Source organism: Asparagus officinalis, chromosome 6 (assembly GCF_001876935.1).
Source record: "Asparagus officinalis chromosome 6, Aspof.V1, whole genome shotgun sequence".
NCBI classification, from domain to species: domain Eukaryota; kingdom Viridiplantae; phylum Streptophyta; class Magnoliopsida; order Asparagales; family Asparagaceae; genus Asparagus; species Asparagus officinalis.
Window position 1 is genome coordinate 10,787,554 of NC_033799.1, and position 24,821 is coordinate 10,812,374.

Below are 24,821 nucleotides of genomic sequence, written 5' to 3' on the forward strand. Positions count from 1 at the left end.
TATCTACACAAGGAAGAACATAATCCGTTGTTCCTGTAGAAGCCATGCTGAACCCTCATTCCTGTTGAAGTCATGCTGATTGTCTTATGTACTATCCACGACACACCACCAGAGGGGGTACGAGGAAGGGAGATGAGGTGGGGTGATGTGCAATGAAGGATATACTTGTTGTACTTCTTGTTTGGTTGGAGGGAAAGCGAGGGGAGGCACATGACTTTTTCTTATGGGTTTTTACATGAAAAGCATCTTAACTTTTATCCAAATTGTAACTTATCACCTTAGCCTTTTTTAATAGAAACCACCTAAATTTGCTAACATGTTCCCAATGTCACACATTTTTTACTATAATATTGGAAAAATGCCCAAAGTGCTCATGTTAACCTCAGCCTTCTTCTCCTCTCCTACAATTTTTTCCCAGTGGCGGATCTAGGATTTCAAGAAAGTGGTGTCACTATATAATTAATAATTTAAAAAAATTACAATTGTCTCCAACAAGTTTTCATATTTTGAAAAAAGTACATGATCGCATCGTTAGTAACACTATCAAATACATCTTTCTCAATATATGTCACTAAGCAATCATTGAGCCGGTCATCACACATTTTATTTTGCAAGTTGTTTTTTATCAACTTCATTGCAGAAAACGCTTTTTCCATGGTTGCCATAGCCATGATTAAAATCAATGTCATCTTCAAAAGCAACTACGCTGAATGATACACATTATGCTTCTTAGTCTCCACCATCTTGTTGGAAAGGTCACCCAACTCCTTTAGATTAGCAAACCTTATGTCTCCATGTATATTAACAATATAATTGTCAAGTTGATTCTTAAATGTCAAGATCTCAATTTTAGAAAATTCATGTGGACAGAATTCGGCCATTTTAAGTAACTTCTCCCCGGTAAAAGAATTGAATGAGTCATTTGGGTTCAATTTTAGAAAATTCATGTGGACAGAATTCGGCCATTTTAAGTAACTTCTCCCCGGTAAAAGAATTGAATGAGTCATTTGGGCTCAATCAAGCAGCACAAAGAAGCAACTCACTGCTAACTTCATTAAAACAACCATCTTCATTAAAACAACCATCTTGCTCTTGAAGTTACATATCTATCACAAAATAGAATAGGTCAACTTGACAACGATGTAGATTGGTTGTTTGTGAAATTTTACATTGTCTTCCTCTAACATATGCATTTCCATATTTGGAATAAAGATCTCATGCTTTTACAAAATAAAAAAACTTCATTCAAGAGTTGATTGCATCCTTCATCTCTCATTTGTTGCAATCTCTTCTTAGCTACTTCAACAAGCGTCATGGCTTTTATAATGTCTTGGTCTTTCCTTTGCAATGCCAAATTCAAGTCATTTGTGATCCCCAATATTTTGAACATCAAATGTAAGTAAAAAAAGAAAATCAAATGTCTCTAATAATTCCACGAGACGATGTGCTTCACTTCTTTGATGTTGATATGTACTATGTCTTTCAATATCTTCAAGTACTTGAATAACTGAGGAGAAATAGCCATCAAATTTAGTAGTGTCCTATAATGAGATCCCCAACGAGTATCGGCGGGCCTTTTAGGAGCTATTTCTTGATTCAACCCTCGACTTTCAAGCTTATCATTTTGTAATGATTCAGCAATTTGCTCCACCTGCTTCTCTCTAATTTTATCTCCACGTTTACAAGAACCTCCAACCACATTCAACAAATGAGCAAGCACATCAAAGAAATCATTAACATGAAAATGATTTTTCACAACAGCTATGAGTGTTAGTTGTAATTGATGAGCGAAGCAATGAACACAATATGCAAATTTCTCTTTTATAATCAAAGTCTTCAAACCATTTAACTCGTCTTGCATATTACTAGCTCCATCATAACCATCATAACTATGTCCACGTATTCTTGATGAACTCAATCCATGCTCTGCAAGTAAAGAATCAAGTGCTGCTTTGAAAGACATAGCTGAAGTATCTTTTACATGAATAATTCTAATAAATCACTCCATGACAAATTCTCTTTCATCAATAAAATGCAGAGCCACAACCATTTTGCTCTTTGTATGACACATTAGCTGATTCATCCACTAAAATACCAAAATAATCATTACCATTTTTTGAAATTATGGCGTTGCATGTTTCTCTTGCAATAGCATGTACAATATCTTTTTGAATAGTAGGGGCAACAATTTGATGTTTTGCAGAGGTAGTATACAACACAACACTACCCACTTTCTCATTGCGATCTGCATTAAACTGTAGAAGTTTAAGAAAATTTTCAAACATGAGTTTCTAGTCGGGCCTTTTTGTTCCAACCCTTAAAGCCTCCATTAACAAAAGAATTTACCCCTCGACTTTTAATTTCAGATTGAAACAGATAACAACATAAACAAAAAGCGTTTTTTTCTTTCACACTATATTCCAACCAATATGTAAATTCACCAAACCAATCCACATTGAAGCAATGCATCTTTTCCCCAAATTCAACTTGTTGGAAAGTGTGATCACGAGGTTGATAAGGGCCTTTTTGAAGATATGCTCTCCTTACTGCATCTCGGTCATTTGGATGGTAACTTTCAATTTTTGGTTGCTCTCTAGGGTCAGCTGAAGGGCATTCAAGTCGATTCTTGTAGGGGAACCTTGAGTATGTGAAGTGATGGCTCTTGTAGAGATTCAGATGATGAAGGGCTAGGGCCAGGGGTCGCTTTTTTAAAATAACGCCTCATATTGCAACTCGCTGATAATAAATAAATAAATAAAATTACTAAGTAGGTAAACCATGCACTAATACCATTTCTTAAGTTTAAACTAATAAAACATTGAGTAGTCCTTTGCTCCTTATATTCTGCATACTATGTCAATTGTGCATTATGGATAATCATGATTATTATTTATTGCCAATATGTAAGTAGGTATGTTTCTTAATTAAAAAAAATCCAAACTTTGTTATTCGCTACTAATTCAAACTTATCTAATAAAGCATAAGCCTAAAATTGCTTAAACTAATAACAAAATTTTGTTATCTTGATTAGTATTCTAATAAGACCCATAAATTAGAATCACAATTGAATAATTGATCTTGATGAGAAAGCTAAACTTGTGCCAATTATCAAAATTAAACAATCTTAGTCTAAAATTAGAACTCCCAAAGAAACCCTAAATTGTAAACATGAAATTCTAGAAACTAGGAAAAAAACTCACGGTCGTAAGAGAAGCGAGGTCGATGGATAATCACTCCTTAGGGGTGAAATAAGATGATGAGGCTGTAGGCTTCAAAATTGGCAAGGAGAAGGAGACTTCATGAAGAATCATGGAGCCGCAGACTCGGAGAAGCACAATAAGAGGAAGAGAGGAATTAGATGTAGGAGTACCAGATGCCCTTCGGCGACCGACGTTAGGACATGGACGATTTTCTAGGGCACAACATTCTTTTTTTTACTACAGTAATAGGCAAATTTTTTTACTGGGGATTGGGTTATAGGTAAGGTTAATATGGGAGAATGGGGGGCAGGTTCTTGGGATCCTATAGAAAATTGGTGTCACGTGACACCGGTTTCTTATATGTGGGTCCGCCCCTATTTCTTCCTTCTCCCTTCTCCCTTCATGTCTCCCCTCAATATTTACCACCGCCATGGCCATACTTTTTCCCTCTCCTTTCCTCTTCAATCCTCTCTAAAACCCGACCGTAAACACTGTCACTACCCTATGACCACCACCTCCCCAAAAACCCTAACCCTAGTTCCAACTACCCACTCGGGAAGGAATAGGAGAGGGGGGCTCGGGGAGGAAGAGGGAGGAGAGGGGAGGGAAATTAGGGGAGGAGGGAGAGGGAGGAAGGGGAGAGGAGGAGGATGAAGAGGCTGGGGTTAGGGTTTGAGGAGGGAGGAGATGGAGAGAGGAGAAGACGGTGATGATAGAATGAGCATTTTAGGCCTTTTTTGAGCAGAATTTGTCAGAATGTGTGACATTGAGAACATGTCTTTTTTGAACAAATTTATGTGGTTTCTATAAAAATATAAAAAACTAACGTGGTAAATTGCAATTTGGACAAAAGCTAAGCTAGTTTTTATGTAAGCATCCTTTTCATATTTGGTTGAGGGGATGGGAAAGGGAGGTGAGGTGCTGAGTTAGTTAAAGTACAAAATACCCTTTTGCGGAGAATATTTCTTGTTAAATGAAAATGACCCAAAAATTCCTTATGTCAACCTTACGTATGTATCATGCTTGATACATAATTAACATTAGGGATAAACATGCTCACATTCAACTTGATAAAAAAACTAATAAGTAATAGAATTTCTCGCTTATTAACATACTTGACTTTAGTTGAATAGTCCAATCTCAAGCTGGAATTGCCTACACATTATTGCAGACAGTCCAACCTCAAGCTCGAGTTTAGCTGAAGATCTTGTCCACCTAAGACATGAGATAGTCCACGATTGAAAACAGAGATATATTACTTTTTAGAAGTATCCTTCACTACACATTAATGAGGAAAAGTAATTAGGTAATTATGAAAGATTTGTTAGGATATAAAGTTGTAAAACAAATATTCTCAATCCGTCTGTATCCCTCCAAATTGGAGGGATTTTTCTCTCTCCTCATCTTTTGTTCATTTTCTGCTTTCTCTACACCTCACTCCACCAAACTTCACCTCCCCCTCTAAAACCTCCTACCGAAGAGGATTTTTAGTTTTATCCCTCCCCTCACCCTTCCTCACCTCCTACCAAACCAAGCCTTAGAGGCTTGCCCATGTCACACAAGGTCTGGTGAGAACCCCCTGTCAAAATCCCTGTGCAAATTTTTAAGGGTCATTTGTATAAAACCATGTAAAAAGTCATTGTTAATAAGTTCAGAACAAATAAACCTATAAAAAAGTTTAAGAAAAATAAAAATATAATTATTTAGGGTTATTACCAAATTGAAAGAAGGAAATAAGTGGAAGGCAATTTAATCTTAAAGCTATTCATCAATGAGAGTGTTGTAGAATACCAAGTTTGGCCTACTTAAACTTGCTAAAGCTCTACCATAAGTGGCCTTTTCAGTGCTCTCTTTCTTCTCAGTCTTGGCTAGTACATGGACTTGGTTTATTCAGAAAATAAATTAGCACCCTTTTTTATGTTTTGTTCTTCATTTCCAGAAAGGTTTACTATTTGGAACTCTTATACCTCAAGTCTCAAATGCTTCGTGATACATAAAAATGCGGAGGAGTTATCATATTTGGTAAGCATATTTGGTAAGCATTTGACTGTAGATAAAGTCTGTCATTATTTTTCTTCTATTTCCTTTGTTCGAAATAGAAATATAAGGACTCCGGCGAGGTAACGCTTAACAGGCAACTTAAACATAAAAAAGCCAGGATAAGATGGTATTCCATGTGTAGGATAAGATGGTATTCCATGTGTTCTTCCTTAACAAACCTAAATTTGGGCAAGAAAATTGAATTCAATAATCATCACGTGCATGCCACTTGTACATTTCTTTGACCCAGACCCTTCCAAAAATGACTTGTCCTTGAAATCATTGCTCGTTCATGCATGCCGTTTGGCGAAATCCCCAACCAATCTCAACACCTTTCAGAGAAAGGAAGCTTAACAGTCACAATAACTGTGTTATTTCAACCGTCAGATTAAAGTTAAATCAACGGCTGTAATTTACAAGAACATGCTTTTAGCCCTCCAGTTCTCATTCAGACACTGTCCAAATTCAACCCTCGAACTGGTTCCTCTTAGTGCCTCCACCCTTCCCCTATCCCCAGCCCACCCAAACCTCTCTCTCACTTCCTCATTGTTCCATGGAGTTTGATAGTTTCAAAAGTCATGTTGGAGATGGTTCCTTCGCATTTGATTCCCTTGTTGAAACAAATGGTTTTCAAAATCTTCACGATCTATATTATGATTATAATGATCAATTTTTAGCAAATACTCCCTCTTATTGTTCTTCTGTCCTTGACGGGACCATGCAACCTCACAGCACCAATGCAGGCTTGTTGCCATTAGGGGATGTTAATGCTGGAAACAATGTTGGGGTAGCTATTGGGGGCTTCCGTCAACAAATGGTTGACATGTCGATCTGCAACAGCAATCAGCAGAAAGCCATAGAGGACAGTGATTGCTTTATGATAGATCATGTAGATGATAACAAAAAATCTCATCTTTCTACCTGTGTGACTCGTAGTATTGAGCCTCTCAAATCTTTTTCATCCCCCAATAACGTCTCAAATCTAGCTGCTGAATGTACCAAATTAGTATGTGATCAAGGTCCTATCATGAATAGCAAGTGCACACAGATGAAAAAAAATGGTGATAAAACAGCCAACAGAAAGATCAATGTGGTGAAAGGGCAGTGGACGCTTGAAGAAGATAAGTAAGGGTCGAGTTTGGATCTAACCCCTTTCATTTCTTTCTTTGTATGCATGTAAAGTTGATTGTCAATTTTGACTAATTAGCGTTGTTGTTTTTGTTAGTATTACTGTTATTATGTTGATCATGAATTTGCAGATTGTATTTCATAAATTTTCCTTGTCTTCTTTCTTATTTAAGAAATGGAAATTATTATTTAACATGGTGAAGTGTGTTTTTAATGATGATCTATTTATTTTTGTAGACTGTTAGTTGGACTGGTGGAGAAATATGGAGTGAGGAGATGGTCTCATATAGCCCAAATGTTGACTGGAAGAGTTGGAAAACAGTGCAGGGAGAGATGGCACAATCATTTGAGGCCTAACATCAAGGTTCACTTTACCTCTTTATTTCTCCAATAAAATGTCCTGCTAATTATAGGATCTCTTTGGTGTTGATAAATTTATAATTTCAGAAGATAAATACATTATGTTCCCTTTGTTTTTAAGGCAACTTAATTATTGTGCAATCTATCACCAACTGGTAATCTCCTTTTCTTTCATTTTCCTTTCATTTTTTTCCTTCTTTAGTAGCATCATCTTTCATGTATGTGTGTAACATGAATAATTTACAACAAAGAAATAGTGCACCAGTATGGTATGGTACATGATGTGTGTGTTTCATGTTTACACTACCACCACAAGACTGAAGCGTGCATATCATTTATGTGTTATATTTAGCTGGCAACTAGTAATATGAGATTACAAATGCATTGTTTTTCAGTCTATATTTATAATTAGATAGTGCCCCTCTCTAGTTATTGCAAGTTAAATGCATAATTTTTGCGAGGAGATCTCTGTATACATAGTTTTTCATATAGTTGGTTTATCTATATTTGTATCTGTCTGCATAGTTGTGTAATTTAGTTTCAAAAGTTAATGCTTGGAAAATGTGAATTGCTGAGATGGACATTAATATTCTATGGAGATCTATTGTTTCCATAGCATCGATAACGATCTTAAACCTCTCTCTTTCTGGCAAAACTTTATTTTATGAGAAATTTTATTTAATAATTAGAGGTTATAGCGTATGTATTAGAGTTGATAAGTCATTCAAATCTGTCATGGATTTCAGTTATATAGCATTACCGCATGCGCAAATGCACCATGCAATGAGAGTAGACCATATTTATCCTAATTCTTATATGAAAAGGGATTATTATGGTACCCTAAAGTTTCACCTATTTTTAAGTTTAATGCCGGATTTTAACTTTATTCAAAAAATACTTCAAAATGTTCATGATATAATTTTTAAAATAATGTTATACTGTACTACTCTTTTAACTTTGAATTTGAGATATAAGAACGGAGTTACTAGGGGATAAGGCTTTCCATTGTAGTTAATATCAACTAAAGCTATTTACAATGAAAATTAATTTTTCATGGTAAAAATGAAAACACATAAGAATAAGGTTATAATCCCAATTAGTTAAAAAGTTAGGGCCTTATATGAAAAAGTTTAATATTTCTAAATATGACTATATTTTTCTTATCACCGCCTTTGTCTTTTCACAAGTATATACTTTTCTTCAGAAGAACTGTGCGGTCCATGAACATCATCTACTTGCCTGAAATATTAAAATTTTAGGGTGAAATTACAGCCTGAAATATAAAAATTTTAGGGTGAAATTACATTTATGTCCTTAAGATTACAATGGAACGGATGACCATTCCTCCATTCCCCAAAAATAGTGTTTACCCCAGTTGGCCCTTGATGTATTAGTATAGATAATAAACACTAATTCCAGTGTGTCTGTTGAATCCAACTTTAAAGCCTGAAGAGGAATGGTATGTTACAGTATTCGTCTATTAGGTGGGGGTCAGGACCACAAGAGATCAGATATTGACTCAGGCATCGCGCCGCCCCCCCAGCCACCCCCCCCCAAAGAACCACCACCACCACCAGCAAAACAGCACATTCCATAACGGTCAACATGATTTATATCTTTATATGTGTAGATAATATGACATTCTTTGTGTATAAGACGTGGTTAAGTAAGCCATTTCTGAAGTCAAACATGTATAGGAGCACCCCGTTGTAGTTATCTTCTTCATGATCTAACAATGCTCTAAGAACTTTTGCTTCCAGTTTTCTCATGTCAAGATGTACATTATTCTATTTTTTTTGTTTACTATTTAACTTGCTTCTCTGCTTTCTATTATTACTAATTAAAAGCATTTTTAGTTTTCAGTTCTTTGCCCTCTTCATACATTATTCTGTTTTCTTGTTTAGTTTTTGACTTGCTTAGGATGGGTATACATATGTATCTTTATCAAACACTTTTTTAAAACTAATTTTTTATTTCAAGCAATTTTTTAAATATTTTTTTAGGGTTGAGGATGGTGATGTTGTGAATGCTTATAAGAGAAGTTTTATGTTATTTTTGCTGATATTTTCAGTAGCCTCTTAAGCTTTACTAGATCACATTATTACTCCTTGCATTATTAGTTTCCAATATAGAGACAGTAGCAACGTTTTTATACTTTTGGTTTTCCCTATGGATTTCTCTTCAGAGGTTTCAGATAATTATTGTAACTACATAGTAGTAGTGAATGGACTCCGCTACTTCCAGTGAATTTGCTGCTTGATCCTTCCTATTCAAATCTATTCATAAGCTATCTAAACTATCTATTAGATTCAAGTCAATCTTCATTGCCGACATTACTTAAGAAATGAAAAGACAAGCAGATTTAAGTTCTTGTCCTAGGTATCAATCATGTAGGTACAACAAGGTGATCGGAAACTATCTATTATCTAGAATGCTCAAATTCCAAAAAAATTGTTGAAAGAAGTGATTGTTTAGATATCTGCCCAAAGTAGAAAATCTTTTTCGTATTTTGTGGGTTTTAGATATTTATTGACCATAGATATAAGCAGCGTGCTACCCATAGTTAATGCATAGGAAAGAAAACTCGATTCTTTTGAATTTTTTAGGCACGCTAAATAGCTATGGAACAAGCCAGACCAGAAGGTGCGGCACCTGGAGCCTTTGCTTTCTCACTGAATCAATTTGAATAAAGTGGTTTTTCCATTTGAATAGCAACCTCTGAATTTGAATGCTTTCCAAATCCTTCTGAATGTAAGCCAGTCTCACTCTAATGCTTATTGCTATTGCATAAAAAGAGTTATTCGAGGCCAGCCGTTGGTCTTCTTACTATTATTTGTGTTTGTGGTCCTTTATGCGAATAACCCATCTTTAATATCTAAAAATTAGATGTTCATTTGTTTGGTTGACTTCATCTTGCTCAGTTTCCTGCATCTTGTAAATCAGTTTTCAGTTTATCAATTTTTATATTAAGACCTGATTATTATACTGATATTTGGACTATGCACTAGCATTAAACCATGTAATTACTTTTCAGCATAGTGGATATTTTGAAATGTTAAGATTAAATATAATTCTTCACAATCACATGATAGGTTCTTTGGTATAACAAGACTAATATTAAGCCTGCTTGTTGCTGTGGGTATTGTTCACCAAGGTATATCTGTTGCCAAATTGATAATATGGTTTTTGTATATAACTATTTATAAAAAACTTCAGCGACAAATTTTTTTATTACTATTTACAAAGTGAATATCCAAACCAGTTAACAAAAAAATATACCAATTAGCAAGTGTTGTCAATTTTCTATAATAGAGCCAAAAAAGATTTATATTTGTAAAATGTCGGATAAAAGTTAAAATCATCATCAAGAACCAAAAAAATTAAGGAGATTTGAACAGTGTTTTCAAGGTTAAAAAACATTACTTCAGCTTACATATAGAGAATGTTTGAAATTCAAAAAATATACTGTAGTACAAATGGTGTTCATGTTAAAAACTCCGGTGCAACGTGAATAGTAGATCTATGGCTGAAAATAATACTGTAGCATAAAAACAAATTTAATATTTTGTATTATCATGTAGCATGAATAGTTTTGTTGTAGCATGACCAGTGATTTTGAGGTTTTGCTTTTAAGTTAGAAGTAAATATATCAACTATAATAGTTCTTTAATGCATACAGAAAGATACATGGACTGAGGAGGAGGATAAGGTTCTTATCCAAGCTCATTCCGAGATAGGAAACAAGTGGGCTGAGATCGCAAAACGTCTCCCTGGACGAACAGAGAACTCGATTAAGAACCACTGGAATGCAACCAAGAGGAGGCAGTTCTCTCGTCGCCGTTGTTGTCGGAGCTCAAAGTATTTCAAGTCAGGGTCCCTCTTGCAGAACTACATTAAGAGCTTAACCTCAACTTTGACAACAGCACCCACTTCAGTGCTCCCATTTGATAACCAGAAGAGTACTACTGCAGGTATGCCTGGTAACCTATCGAATTGAAATGAATACTAAGGTTTTGTATTTGTATTTGTTTAAAAACTTTAAAAGTGGAATTTGAATTTGAATATCCATTTCTGGAAATTTTTTGAGTTCAAATTCCAGTGCTTGGTGTCAAATTTCACGAATATTTATCAAAGATTTAGGTATTTTTATTTACTAATAATTTGTACATTTTACTTATTAAATTATTTAACTGAGAAGATATTCTTATTTGGTTAAAGAAATACTTTTTTTTTCTAACGAGATTGGTTTCTAGACAGTATTTAAATTCATAATTGAAGATTATTCTTTTATAATTTTGATGTATAAATCTTTAATTTGAATATTTGTTTAAAAAACCGATTTGACGCCCTTTAAGCAATAGAAAACATAAGTAGGTTAAAAACATAACATCTTGTGTAATGATACAAAATTATAAGCGATCAAATTTAAACGAATATTTAACAGGCAAATGGATCGAACATACACCTGATGAAGTTCTATTCATTTATGAATCCGAATACTAAAAACTATTTGTTTACTATGAAACGATCTACTAAATCGAGTGTAACCGAATACTTGCTCTAACAATTAATGAACCGTTTGTTAATTATTTGGTTCATCTCACCCTTAACTGTAGGTAATAAAGAAGAGTGGAAGGGAGTTTTAAGCATGCCACTTAAGAGTATTACCGGTACTTATGAAGCTCCTGCTTGCGGTGGCCCTGATCTTGGCATTGAGAACAGAAATGTGGACGAGGGGATTTATGATGTTGGACATCTCTTTGATCGACTAGAGTTTGGTGCTATGGCTAGTGGCGGCAGCAGCAGCAGCAGCGAAGGTAATGAGGATTTTGAGACAGCAATGAATTGGGATCTGATGTTGCCACTGTCGCCTGAGAATGTGAAAAGGGAGATGGATTTGGTCGAGATGATCTTTGAAAACAATTCCTTCTGAATCGTCGTCCTTCCATTTAACATGATGCTTGGATCCTTTATTTGAAATTCTAGAGGAGAAAATAAAGTATAATGTATCCTCTTCATTTACCTGTCTTTTTTCTTTTTAGGGTTTTGAGACATATATCATTTACCGCTGTGAGATGGATGTAGGTATAATTTGTGCTAAGTTAGCTATGATAATCTTTTCTGCTACTTTCTGAGGTTGTTTTCTGTAGCTAGCTTCATGGTTGCTGCTTTTGATATAATGATGAAAACAGACAGGTTGCTGTGGATGTCATTCCTGCATCATTTTCTGTTTATCCTGTTTCCTTTCTGGTTAAACTTAATCTCTGTTTGGGTGGGTTATTTTTTGTAAGTTACATGTTTAATTCTGAATAAATCCGGTGGCATTTGTATGTTGACCTCAAAAGATTGCAGCAGAACTGAAATTAAAGTTGACCCTCAGTAACTCAAGACTGCAAGCCACCTGAATTCTTTTCGCTGGTGGCAGTCTCAAGCACACAAATGCAGATCATAAACGGGAGTAGCAAATTTGTTATCATTTTTTGGCCATCACGCAAAATGTGGTGTCCTTAGAAATCTATACCCTGCAGACTATTTTAGTTGACATGTTTCTGCATGGGATGAATATATAACAGATACAACTTCTGCAATATAGTACACGACAAACTTTATTTGCAGTTGATGACCATATGGAGTTGAAGAGAAAAAGGAAACATGCAAGAATTGTAAAATTATACGAGAAACTAAATTTTGGACATGTGTTAAAACGAAAGTCATAAGATAAACATCAACACCAACACTAGTCTTATTATAGTTTCAAAGAGTTTATCATCCACTAGCTGGATACCTCTCCAGCCCACACAAAACAAAACCAATCCTACTGCTGCTGCTGCTGCTGCTTATGATGCTGAATTTAGAGCTCCGGCTTCGGTAAGAAGAGGCACCAACTTGCCTTGGTAGTACCTTGCCTTATGATGCTGAATTTAGAGCTCCGGCTTCGGTAAGAAGAGGCACCAACTTGCCTTGGTAGTACCTTGCAGCAACACCTGTTTAAGATCAGGTAAGAAGAGGCACCAACTTGCCTTGGTAGTACCTTGCAGCAACACCTGTTTAAGATCATAGTATTCAGGAGTTAACAATACATGCATCAGGAGCAACCCCCCGAAATAAAAGACCAGAAAAGGTTCTAATTGCACATAGACCCCTGTGCTATAAGTTTTCTGTTTTAGTTTAATATTGACAGAGAGACCCAACCGGAACTGAACACCATTAGAGACTTGTAACCTCCCCAGAAATAACGCATCACCCAACAGGGCGACGACGGTGATCAGTTCAGTTTCAAAGCGTGGTGTATCTGTCAGTATCAAACTTAGGCGATAACAGACGACACGACGCAGGTATACAAGGATGCATGCGCAATTAACTCATAAAAAGAGAGAACGGAAAATAAAGATGCATACTGTCGCAGCCTCCCATGTGTTTACCGCCTATAAAAACATTAGGAACGGTCCTTTGCCCTGTCCATTCTGCAAGTGCAGACTGAATCTCTGATCCATCACCTTCATATCGAACAAATACGCGAGCACACAATTAAACACTTAGCAATGCTGATGTTGAAGACTAAAATTTAATTGAAAAAAAAAAGGAAAGAAAAGAAAATTGAAGTCGGTACTCACTTTCATGATCCAGCTCTATGGTTTTGAAACTTGCCTTCAGGTGTGCTAGCAACTGCTTAACCTGATTGCTGTACGCGCAATAACTCTTGCTACACCCAACGCAAATAACATATCATTAAAAAGCACAAAATGATTAATTGAGAATAATAGTTATTGTATAACATGGTTTACATGCAGGGACGTATTTAGAAATTTTTTTTTTTGGGGGAGGTATATACAATTAAATATATAAATTAGTAATTTATAATATGAACTATACCAGTACAAAACTTATAATATAAATGTTAGGTTGGGGGTGGATACCAACCTCCGGCGGTGGAGGAGCTCCGACGAGCTCCAGGATGGCGGCGGCGAGGTCCAGGCGGCGAGGTCCAGGCGACAGGACGAGCTCGAAGCTTCGAGCTCTGCGTTCGTTCGAAGCTGGCGTCGATGGCGAGCTCTGCGTCGATGGCGAGCTCTGCGTCGATGGCGAGCTCTGCGTCGACCTCCTAGCTCTGCGTTTGTTTTGGCGAACCCGACCTTTGCGTCAGGGTTTGTTCGCTGGCGACAGGCTGTCGCCAGCTCGTCATCTCTGCCTATATAAACCCCCTTCTGTGCCCTAGGGTTTGTGTGAGTCTCTCCTCCGACTTTCCCTCTGGCGGCGGAACCCTCAGAAACGCAGCAGCGTTCATTTCCTCTTCGTTGAAATCGCAGCTGCGATTTGGGCCTTTTTATCTCCAGCTCTCAATTGATGAGTATTGAGGGGAGATTAAGAAAAGAGATTAAAGTAGAGAGAGGAAAAGAAAGAGGGGTTTTATAGTGGGGTTATTTATTCTCAAGTGAGAGAAATTGAAAGGGTTCATACCCTTTGACTATTAACACTGTAGCTACAGTGTTTATCTGAGAAATCCCAGTTTAGGGATCTGCTCCTAAAATTGTAATTTCTTGTTTAATTAATAAGAAATTATCTGTGTGGCTCCCGAGGACGTAGGCAGTTGCCGAACCTCGTTAAATCTTGGTGTACTGTTTTCTATACCGCGTTTCCGTTGCATTAAGGGATTTAGGCGTTAAATTCCCAACAATAAACTCTACCAGTACAAAACTTATTTATATAGTAGTCACACAAATCCCAAAATAATATACTTTTTCACCATCATTTTTACGTATCTTCATCACAAAAACTATTAAAATACTATTAGTTTCGAGTAGGGGTGGAAGAATTAAATCGAATACCACTAGTATTCGAATTCAATTCGGACATTATTCAAATATTTAATAACTATTCGCGAATATTCATTAAAAGTGTTTGGGTAGTCTTTGCGAATTATTCAGTAGATATACGGCAAATATTCATTCTCCTAGTCTTGCAATAGAGCCAAACATGATATACCTAATGAATATGCAACCTAGTGATATATAATATAAAAAAAACTATGTATCCACATTTGCAAGCAGGAAAATGAAATTTTAAATGACTAAACTGTATAAACGAATAGTTTATTAAATAAAAAAACCAAATATACCTATGATTAAATTTTATTCATTTATGAACCGAATAATAAAAACTATTCGTTTATTAAAAAAATGAACTATCGAATAGAATATGACCGAATACCTAGGCGAATAAATATCAAACTATTTGTTAAATATTTGATTCGTTTCCACCCCTTGTTTCGAGCGATAATCCTTCGCGGTTGTTTTGCCGTCGTGCAGGGCACAACATATAGGCAGAATTGGGGCTTGAGAGGCTGACTACAATATTCATTGATTATAATATTGGAGAACGTGGATAATCGCACGCATCGTAAATCCATGTGTTCCATTGTTTCCTACCCTTTTTCACGTCGATCGATACGAACTTAATATATATCCTAGTAGAATTTCATATCATTGTTCGTTTTTAATAATAAAAAATGGGAAAGTTTTCGAATTTACGCATCCGATTTCAAATTTTGATTTCCTCGTGAAGAGAAAAAAAAAATCTAAAGAGACGAGATGTTCACTTTTACTAATTAATTAATGAAATGAAATTGAAGCGAGAGGAGGTTAGGATTAATTCTAAAGTGGCACCTGAAGACGACGACGGCGTTCGAGGACACGATCTCTTTAGCCTTCTCAAGCGCCATCTCTCTCTCTCTCTCTGAGATAACAGCAACCGGCACATATAGGGGTGTTAACGGAGCCGATACGGTTCGGATATGGTACTTACCATATTTATACAGATACGTATTATTTTCGGTAAGAAAAAACCTTAATCATAACCGCATTCATCGGAAACGGATACGGTTCGGATATTTGAGAACCAGATCGGATACGATCACGGATATGAAACGGATATTCGACAAATGAGTATGAATCGGAGATGAATTAGTACACCTATGTATAAATTACAACCAAATGGGTAAATCTATGTGGTTGTAGGCTTCTCCTTACATAAATGTATGTGGTCATAAATGATAAAAATATAATACAACAATAGCAAATACATGCAAATACGTGGATATATATTTTACACAATTTCTTGTATAATTTATCAAAAGTTTGATTTTAAATGTAATCACGCAATCTTTGAGGACTTATTTGTAATTTTCTCATCATTAACAACATGTTGCGTATAATTTTTTAGAGGTTTATTTTTAAAGTTTATAAGGCTTAATCTATAAATCTTATATAGGTCCTGGGTTCTTTCTAGAAATATATTACTTTTGGGGTTATTTATGCAAAGTTTCAAATTATTTTAACATTATGAATATTTATGGTTGTTTGTGCAAAATTCTAGGGTTTATTTTGTAAATTTTACTAAATGTAGAGTTTTTTTATAAAATTGGGCACTATTCTATAAAAAATGCAATTCTACATTTACTTTATAATTTAAGATAATGTATGGTGTTAAAAATATTATAAATATTTGGGGTTTTATGTGCATATTTGGAATATAATTATAGCATTAAGAAGGGTAAATGTAAATAAAGTATTTATTGTAACATATAATTTACATTGTTTTGGACAAGTGCAAATTTTATGTGTTATGTGAACTTTTCTGTAAAATATGTAATTTCCATAAATCCCTATCCGTATCCGAATATATATTCCGTATCCGAAATCGTATCCGACTGGTTTTAAAAATAGCTTATCATATCCGCATCCGTTCAGATACGGATGCGGAACCAAACCATTTGGCACCCCTAGGCACAAAACATGCTCAGATAACAGTTAGGGTCTTTTACCATATTGATCCCTTACCTATTTCATATTTTGAAATTTCTATTCTGTCCTCTAAACTTATTATTTCTTCCAAATTAGTCCACTAATTTACTTCGTCTAAACTGCAAATTCAGATTGGATTAGTTGTTAACACTTTATCCTCAAGTAATCGCTTTCTCAACGAAATCCCAAAAGGCGAGGTTGTTTAGTTTGCTGCAAGGAGATCAACTCCAAATTCATTGTTGGATATTTTCAATCATATCAAGGGAATGTATTTCCAATGCGAATTTAGTGTTTGGTTCAAAATATTTAGTGCAAAATCTACATAACTTTACCATCTAAGAAAATTTTGATGGGAGTAGTTTTCCATCTTAATTTGAAAAGATTATTTTGATGCAGACGAAATTCATATTTACTTTTTTAGTTTCCTTTTTTGAAGCCTACAGCGTTCCTCCCCACCAAATTTGCCGCGGCATCTATTGCAATTTTTCTTATAAAAATACAAGTGCGTTTATCTTTCCTAATTATAAAATTATATACCAAATAATGTATGTATAGATCCGATTGCTCTATTTACACTTGCAAACTTCCTTTAAATACTCCTCCAAACTAAAAATCACTAATTTGAAATAGAGATTAATGAGTATCCTTGTCAAGGAGGGAATTTTCCTCCTTGACGCTGATGTGGCACAATCTCCACCATACTCATAAAGTAAGAGAAAGAATTTGAGTTGGTGAGGATTGTGACATATCATTGTCAAGGAGAGAAATCTCCTCCGATACTCATTAATCTCTTTGAAATAACTCGGTACGCTTTGAGAGATCGAACAGCAATTTCAATATTTGAGGGACCAATTTCAAAATATTAATAGCTAAGGACTGATATCAAAAAGAAGGTCAAAGCGGTCAGAGTATACAAGGAAAACGTGTAAAATGCAGCACCGTTTACGATGGACGGCGGCAGCCGCAAAAAACCCCGTCATATTTAAACCTATTCAACACGTTAAACTCATAATTTATGATTGTATTAATATTAATTATGTGCTTGTGATCAAACATTTCAAACTATTTATTGGGCTTCGGCCCAAAGAAGAAAACAAGAGTGAGTCGTGCTCGTGGGCCTTCGTTAGGCTGGCCCTAATTCTTTTCGCGTGCGGGGTTCTTTTTTAATTTGGACCCAGTAATCAGGTGATCTAAGAAGGGGCTAAATAACATTTATAAATACCTTGTAGCTGCAGTCACTTTGCACTTGTATGTCCTCCCTTATTTTCCCTAGTATTTATCAAGTTGTTTAAAACTAGCTTAAACTTCCAGAAATCCCAAAAGCGAGGGGGTTTATGAAACTTGCCATTTAAATGTACTACGTTAGTTTTCTTGCCCCTTAAAAATGGATTTGCTTTTTAGAAAGTTTTTGGATTAATTACATCAACGTACCCAGTGGCGTAGCTAGTCAAGGCTTGCCCTGGGCAGCAAGAAAGTGGCCGAAGGCCACACCGATGCTGCAAACGGGTCTCCGCCTACAACCTCCCCTCCTCCACTTGCTCTCGGAGGTGTTGACAGTGCCAGCATCAGTGTGGCCTTCGGCAACGCAACACTGCTAGCGCTCCTTGCGCCGTCCAAAAATCTCATCGTCGCCTCGTTAAGAAGCTGGCTGTATATTCCATCAAACAACAGAATGTCAAATCCGCCGCCGAGAACAATTCAGTGAACATACTCGTAGACCACTATTATTTTTACCCATTGCAAAAAATAATCCTTGCTACGGATCTGAACGTACCTAAGGTGAGGTATGATATAATTAGATGAATCACCTTGAAATTTGCATGACTATACTTAAAAGGGCATGTTGGGTTCGTGTTTCTGTACATTCTCCCATGGTTTCTTCAACAGTGGTTTTTAATTTCTTTAGTTTGTTTCACATGGAACCGCATGAAAAAGGAGGCTTAGAAATGCACCTCTCCCTATTTTCCTTGTTTGATTGATGTAGGGTTTGTCTAATTCCCAAGGCGACAAAAATACCCCGCGTTGGAGTCTGCAACCTCGAGCGGCAGGATTGCCGATTATTTAATTATAATTCTTAATATGCCAATGTCCTGTCACTTTTGTTACAAAATTTTTATTTGTATTTACATATATTTCGTATATGGCTAATATATAAAATGGTGGGCTATTTTGGCAAAGAGGCATCTCTATCTTAGACGAGTGAAAGGTCAGGGTCTGTCCAGTCCATTCCAGTCCGTAACAGACCGCTGACGAGTCACATCCTACTCCTGGCTAGAGCACATGAACGTGTCTCATCTTCCCCCTTTTTTTTTTGTTGGTAGGCTACTCTCTCCTCTACAATCTCATCTTTTTTTTAATCGTAACTGTTGATACGGATAGCTCATTTTATAATATTTCGGTGGCACTAGAGGCATATCCCCAACCAAAATCTTAGCCACATCTCCTCTCTCATTGCTACAGTATACCGATTCTCACGTAGGATTTTAAAATTTTAAAATCTTATGTGGGGCCCGATGCACTGTAATAAATGAGAGAGGAGATGTAGTTAAGGTTGTGATTGGGGGTGTGCCCCTATTATTTTCCAATGAAATATACATTAATATCTATCTAGACTTACCTAGTTGTCACATCGGATGGGTATAGAGCTTTATGTTTGTGAGTATGTAGCTCATTGTACAAAATGAGCTAACAGCTCATACTCATTGCTCTAGTATCATATTTGTATCTTTATATGGATAAAAATATAAAATATATATTTTTCAAGAAAAATCATAATTGTATATGATAAAATTAGATTCAGACATCAGTATACATGAATATATGCGTATAAATATAAAACGAATATGATAAAATTAGATGGTATCGAAAATGTAGTTCATCTACTACAAGAGAGTTCATTATATTTTCGTCGTATTTTAAAAAGCTAAGATTAGATATTTTAATCGTCAAATGACTTTAATTTTATTAATCTCTAATATTAAAATTATTATAATTATACGATCAACATATATTCAGAGATTTTGAATTCAAACACAAATATTTCATCGAAAAACACTACAGGTACACCCCCAACCACACCTTGGGACACACACCCCCTCTCTCAGCTACAGTGCATGGGCCCATTTTAGATTTTTTTTTAAATCTAAAGTGAGCCTCGTGCACTGTAGCTGAGAGAGAGGTGTGCTCTAAGGTGTGATTGGAGGTGTGCCTGTAGTGCCACCATAGTTCCTCACATGTGAGTTTTTTTCACACCTATTCAGGTCCCAACCTCGGGATATTATCATTATGTTTCATAGTACGTTATAAAAATTTGCTTCATTACATTATGCCCTCGTGATCTGACTCAGTAATTATTTATGGCAGCTTTTGAGATAGAGGCTATTTCGCCTTTTTTTGCCCAAGCGCGTTTGGTTGTTTTCAACTGACAAAGGAAAGCGCTTTCGCGGAGAAAGCATTTTCCAGGTCTTGGTATTTCTCATGAAATACATTTTCCCCCCAACGTGACTATGAAATAATTGAGAAAGTTGCTTTGTGGGTGAATTCGGTATTTGGATGGGTAGTTAAATAGAAATCCGTAGATTTAGTAAAATAACTATGATATTTAAACCATCACTGTACACATCCTTTGCGCCATTCTTTCCTCCTTTACAACTACTTGTGTGCGCCTCGTGCGAAGCATGGCCTTCCAATTTTTTTATTGTTACAGTAACCTTTTTTTATTGCTATAGTTTTTAATCCCATCATATTTTTAAAAATGCTATAGTAATATTTTTTAAAATGCTACAGAACCACACCTCTGATACAGTGATATATTTTTAAAATATTATAGTAATATATTAGCTGATGCTACAGTATCACACCTATGCTACAGCAATATCCTTTTAAAAATGCTGCAGTAATAATGCTGCAGTAAATTATTGTGTTATTGCCTGTATACAGTAATTATTGCCTCCTCCCTTTGGAATAGATATAATATTCACTTTTGAATAGGGCAGCTTGCCGTACTTTATCTTTTAAAGAAAAATATTACTTTTTGCTTATTTTACAAGCATAATTCTCAAGCAGATCACCACGCTTAAAAGAGATGCACACCGTTTCAGTGGTAGCGGTCAACATGTATCAGACTTACACCATCGCAGACAAAATACGAAAGAAGAAGAAGCCGATGACTGTCAGGAAGGCAGCAGAAGGTCGAGACAAAAACCACACATACAACCTGCTAAAAATCTACTTTACTTTTTTTTTTCATTTTAATATTTGCTATTTGGGTTTCTTTAGATATTAATCCCTGAAACCTTTCATATTTTGATATTAGTCTCTCATATATTCATAATCCGAAGAAGCTAGCCTCGCAAAAGTACTTTGAAACGAGCCTCCCACATTTTTCATATTTTGAAACTACTCCCTCGGATTTGAAACTAGTACCCTTGCATCTTTCAACCTATTGCTAATTAGAGGGACTAATTTCAAATCATGTCTTAAAAGATCTGGGGGACTGATTTCAAAACACTTAAAGATTTGGGGGATTGATTTCAAACTAATTAAATATTTGGGGGAGTAATTTAAAAATATGAAGATTTAGGGGCACTAATTTCAAAATATGAAAGGTATGGAGGACTAACATCAAAAAAATCCTTGTTATTTACATCCCTGTTTGCTATTTCGGACTACTCTTTTTGCTTCTCGTTCTTTCTGCTCTCTCCTACTCCCTCTTTTCAAAATTTCAAACAGCTTAGGCTAGTCCCCTCCCATATCCTTGTGCTTTTAACTTTATCAATTTGCATATATTTGATAGATTTTACCACATAAGAGCTATAATTTGCAATTTGATGACTTATTAATGGCATGGCATTTGATCCACTTTACATTTATTTTAGTTTTGCACGACAGCTAGACATTAATTGTGCATGAATGGAACTGAAAGCAATGTGATAAATCTAGGAGGAAGAAAATGATAATGTTAATGTGTTGAAGAGTACTGATAACTACAAAATAATATTCAAAACATTTTTGTATTGAAAAATAAGTACTCACTCTTTACCTCCATCAGTAGCCTGCCACTCATATGGCATCATTTTCTTTGTTCTCCTCAGTTCACTACAAATCTATTCCTTTATACAAATAGGAGAATTAGAGAATTCCTATTCATGCTACATTAAATTCAACAGTAAAATCATTACTGTAGCATTACTATTGTAGCGCTTGGAATACTGTAGCAATTCCAAAAAAAACACGTTCCTATAGCAATTCAAGGAACTTATCTATTCTTTTATACAAATAGGAGGATCAAAGAATTCCTATTCATGCCACAGTAAATTCAACAATAAAATAATTACTGTAGCATTATTATTGTAGCACACTGGAACACTGTAGTAATTTCAAAAAATGCACGTTCCTATAGCAATTCAAGGAACTTATGATTGCTTTTAAGAACAGTAACACTATTACTGTAATACCCGTGAATAATGTAGTACTTTCAAAACACGAGATGCTGTAGCAAACCTGCAAAAGTTACTGTAGTATTTAAGAAAAATAATTACTGTAGCATGAAAAATATATCGTCATGCTTTGCGCGGACCACAAACTAGTTAATATTAAAGAAAGAAAAAAATCTCTTTTTCTAGATAGAGTTGGCTCTCTTATTCTTCTTTTCAGAGAATTAGAGACAGAAAGAACAAAATGTGTAATATTTTCTTAGGTTTTTTTTCCATATTTCAAATTAGCCCCTCACGTCATTGAAATTATTATTAAATCGTCGAATTATAGATATTGCTGTTGTTGTCCTAATTGGAAGAATTAATTTGAAACAATCAATACGAGTCGCATGACTTAATAGCAAGTTAAATGATTTGAGGGAATAATCTTAAGACAACTTGTGAAAGTATAATTGGGAGCGTTTGGATACCATGGCGTTTTTACCGTTTCCGTTTTTTTTTTTAAAAAAACAATGAAACGTGTTTGGCAACTGGGACGTTTTTTTGACTTGACCCTTTACAAAATCCAAAAATTAAACACTTTTCTCAAAACACCAAAAAGTTGTTTTGAGATTCCGTTTTTTTCATCTAAGCCGCCGCGCTGCTCGCTTGCCCGCCGCCACCCGCCGCCCTGCCCGCTGCCTGCCCCGCGCCGCCGCCACCACGGGTGCCAGCCGCCCCCGCCGCACCATGCCCGCCGCCGCGTGATCGCCCGCCACCTGCCGTGCGGGTGTGCCGCCGATCGCCGACGCGCGCGGTGGCCCCCACCCGCCGTCCGCCGTCCGTCAGCCTGCCCGCTCGCGTCCGCCGCCTTCGGCCGCCTCCTGCCCGCCTCCGCGCGCGACGCGCACTACGCCCCCACGGTCGCCTCGGCGGGTGGCCACCGCCGTCCGGCGCTCGCTCGCCCGCAGGCCCGTCGTTCGCTTGCACAGCCCTCCCGCGCGCGAACCGCCACCGCCGGCCAGGCCCCGGCCCGCCGTACGCGCCCGTCGCCGTACTCTTTCCCGCCGTCGCCCCGCTGCCGCCGCCCTCTCGCTCGCCGCCGCCGGGCCGCCCGCGCCTGCCTGCTGCCCCCCTTTTGGCGCCGCCGCCGCGGCAGGGCCCCACGACCGACAGCCGACCTGTCAGCAGCGCCGCGCGAACCGCCTACCGTCCGCCGTCGCAGCCCGCGACCGCGCCGCCGCGCCGCGACCGGCCCACCGGCAGTCACCGCCAATTGCCTGGCCGCGCACCTTCCGGCCTCACCGCCCGCCCCGTTGGTCGACCGCCGACCACCCGCCCGCCACCGCCGCTATATAATACTAACTAACAATGGTGTTTTCGAAACACTTTTGAAAAAAAACGCCTTGGCATAGTGTTTTTCTAAAAAACACTACAAAAAAATCGCATTGGTATCCAAACACAGCCTAGGAACTAGCTTGAGGTAAAATAAATGGTGTGGACCCATCCCTTTGGCCTTTAGAGAGCACCGCTAGTGTATGTATGCTGCTAGTTAACGCTCAAGCGGGATCATTTGATTCTCGTAGGAGGCGAGGTCGGTGGAACATCTCTCATTCTATTCCTTACGGGTAATCGTTAGCAATTCAATCAAACTTAAAGATCACCTTTGAATTGGTATCGTGATATCGTTAACCCCTCGGGTGAATCTAGACTTCTATTTTTAGTCACACTCGGTGGCGTAGCCAAGATTATCTTTTACCCTGGGCGAAAAATAAAGGTGGTTTAAAACAGCTCACGAGCGCATCAAAACGTCTTCCTCTGCATCGCCGACGACATGTTCGCCGCCCTCACCTTCCTCAGGAGAAAAAAGAAAACTTCCTCCTTAATTATGTATCGACACTGCTAGACTCATTCGAGAGTAATTTTTCAGGGTTATGTGCCGATTTAATTACGCATCATAAATGATTAATTATCACAATAAATTCTCTTTCTTAGTCCTTGACATAATCTCTCCAGTTAACTATAAACTAATTCAAAACATTCTATGAATTCAGCTCAAATTATGTACCGACATTGCTATATATATTTTCAAATCTTGCCCTAGGCAGCTGCCCAGGGCAAGGCTAATGTGGCTCCGCCACTGGTCACACTATATGTTCGGGAGTTAACTAGATAAAGAAAATGAAAGGTAAAATAGAGAAAGAAAAGACAGGAAATGGGAGGACAAATTAATATAAGATTTTATTTAGGAGTTTAGTAACAGGAATATAGAGGAACTTAGTTTATCATCTTCAGAGGTTCCAATTAAGGGAAGGGAATGGGAAAATTGGTTTCATAATCAAATCTGAGCCGTTGATTAATAGTGTTAAAGAACCAAACATTAATTTTTTTAAATTTTACTTTCCTAATAAGCATAAAACATGCAAAAGTTCTAAGTGCACAACAATTAGGTTATAGTATTTAAAATATTAATCTAAGGGGAAGGAGAGTATTAGAAAGATAAAATTAAGTGGATTATTGAGATGTGTAGCAAACTAATAATGAGAGTATAAAACATATTGTAGAGTGTTTGGATTTTTGGTTTTGCACAAAAATAATAGAATAAAACAAAAGGGAAGAATGAGATAAAGAGACAAACAAAATTAAAAGAAATCAAAATCAAAATCAAATTAAAACAAGAAAGAAAGGAAAAGATGGAAGAAATCAAGAGAGGAGAATATGAATCTAGGATTAAATCTGCTAGTTAATTTTAAATTGCATTTAAGCATTACTCTCTTTTTATTCACACTTTACTTTAGAATTCCTAAGCATAGACTATCAAGTTACTCAAAATAAACATAACCAATCAAAATTACATCTAAGCAATATTATCATTCATG

At 36.7% G+C, this 24,821-nt stretch overlaps 2 protein-coding genes across 2 annotated transcripts in view; one reads left to right on the top strand and one right to left on the bottom strand.

Annotated features, from left to right (window-relative positions):
* Positions 1-11,940, top strand: part of LOC109845473 (transcription factor MYB118-like) — an 18,645-nt gene extending 6,705 nt beyond the window's left edge. The window contains exons 4-6 of the mRNA XM_020414719.1: positions 6,606-6,732; positions 10,408-10,699; positions 11,345-11,940. Of these exons, the coding sequence (XP_020270308.1) occupies positions 6,606-6,732; positions 10,408-10,699; positions 11,345-11,661 (736 nt within the window). The 3' untranslated portion in view covers positions 11,662-11,940. The remainder of the gene's footprint in view (positions 1-6,605; positions 6,733-10,407; positions 10,700-11,344) is intronic.
* Positions 12,356-15,457, bottom strand: LOC109845092 (glutaredoxin). Its single transcript, XM_020414280.1, has 5 exons — positions 15,392-15,457; positions 13,343-13,431; positions 13,127-13,225; positions 12,635-12,712; positions 12,356-12,558 (listed from the first exon to the last, which is right to left on the bottom strand). Exons 1-4 carry the CDS (start codon positions 15,445-15,447, stop codon positions 12,636-12,638), a joined length of 321 nt encoding a protein of 106 aa, XP_020269869.1. The 5' UTR covers positions 15,448-15,457; the 3' UTR covers positions 12,356-12,558; position 12,635.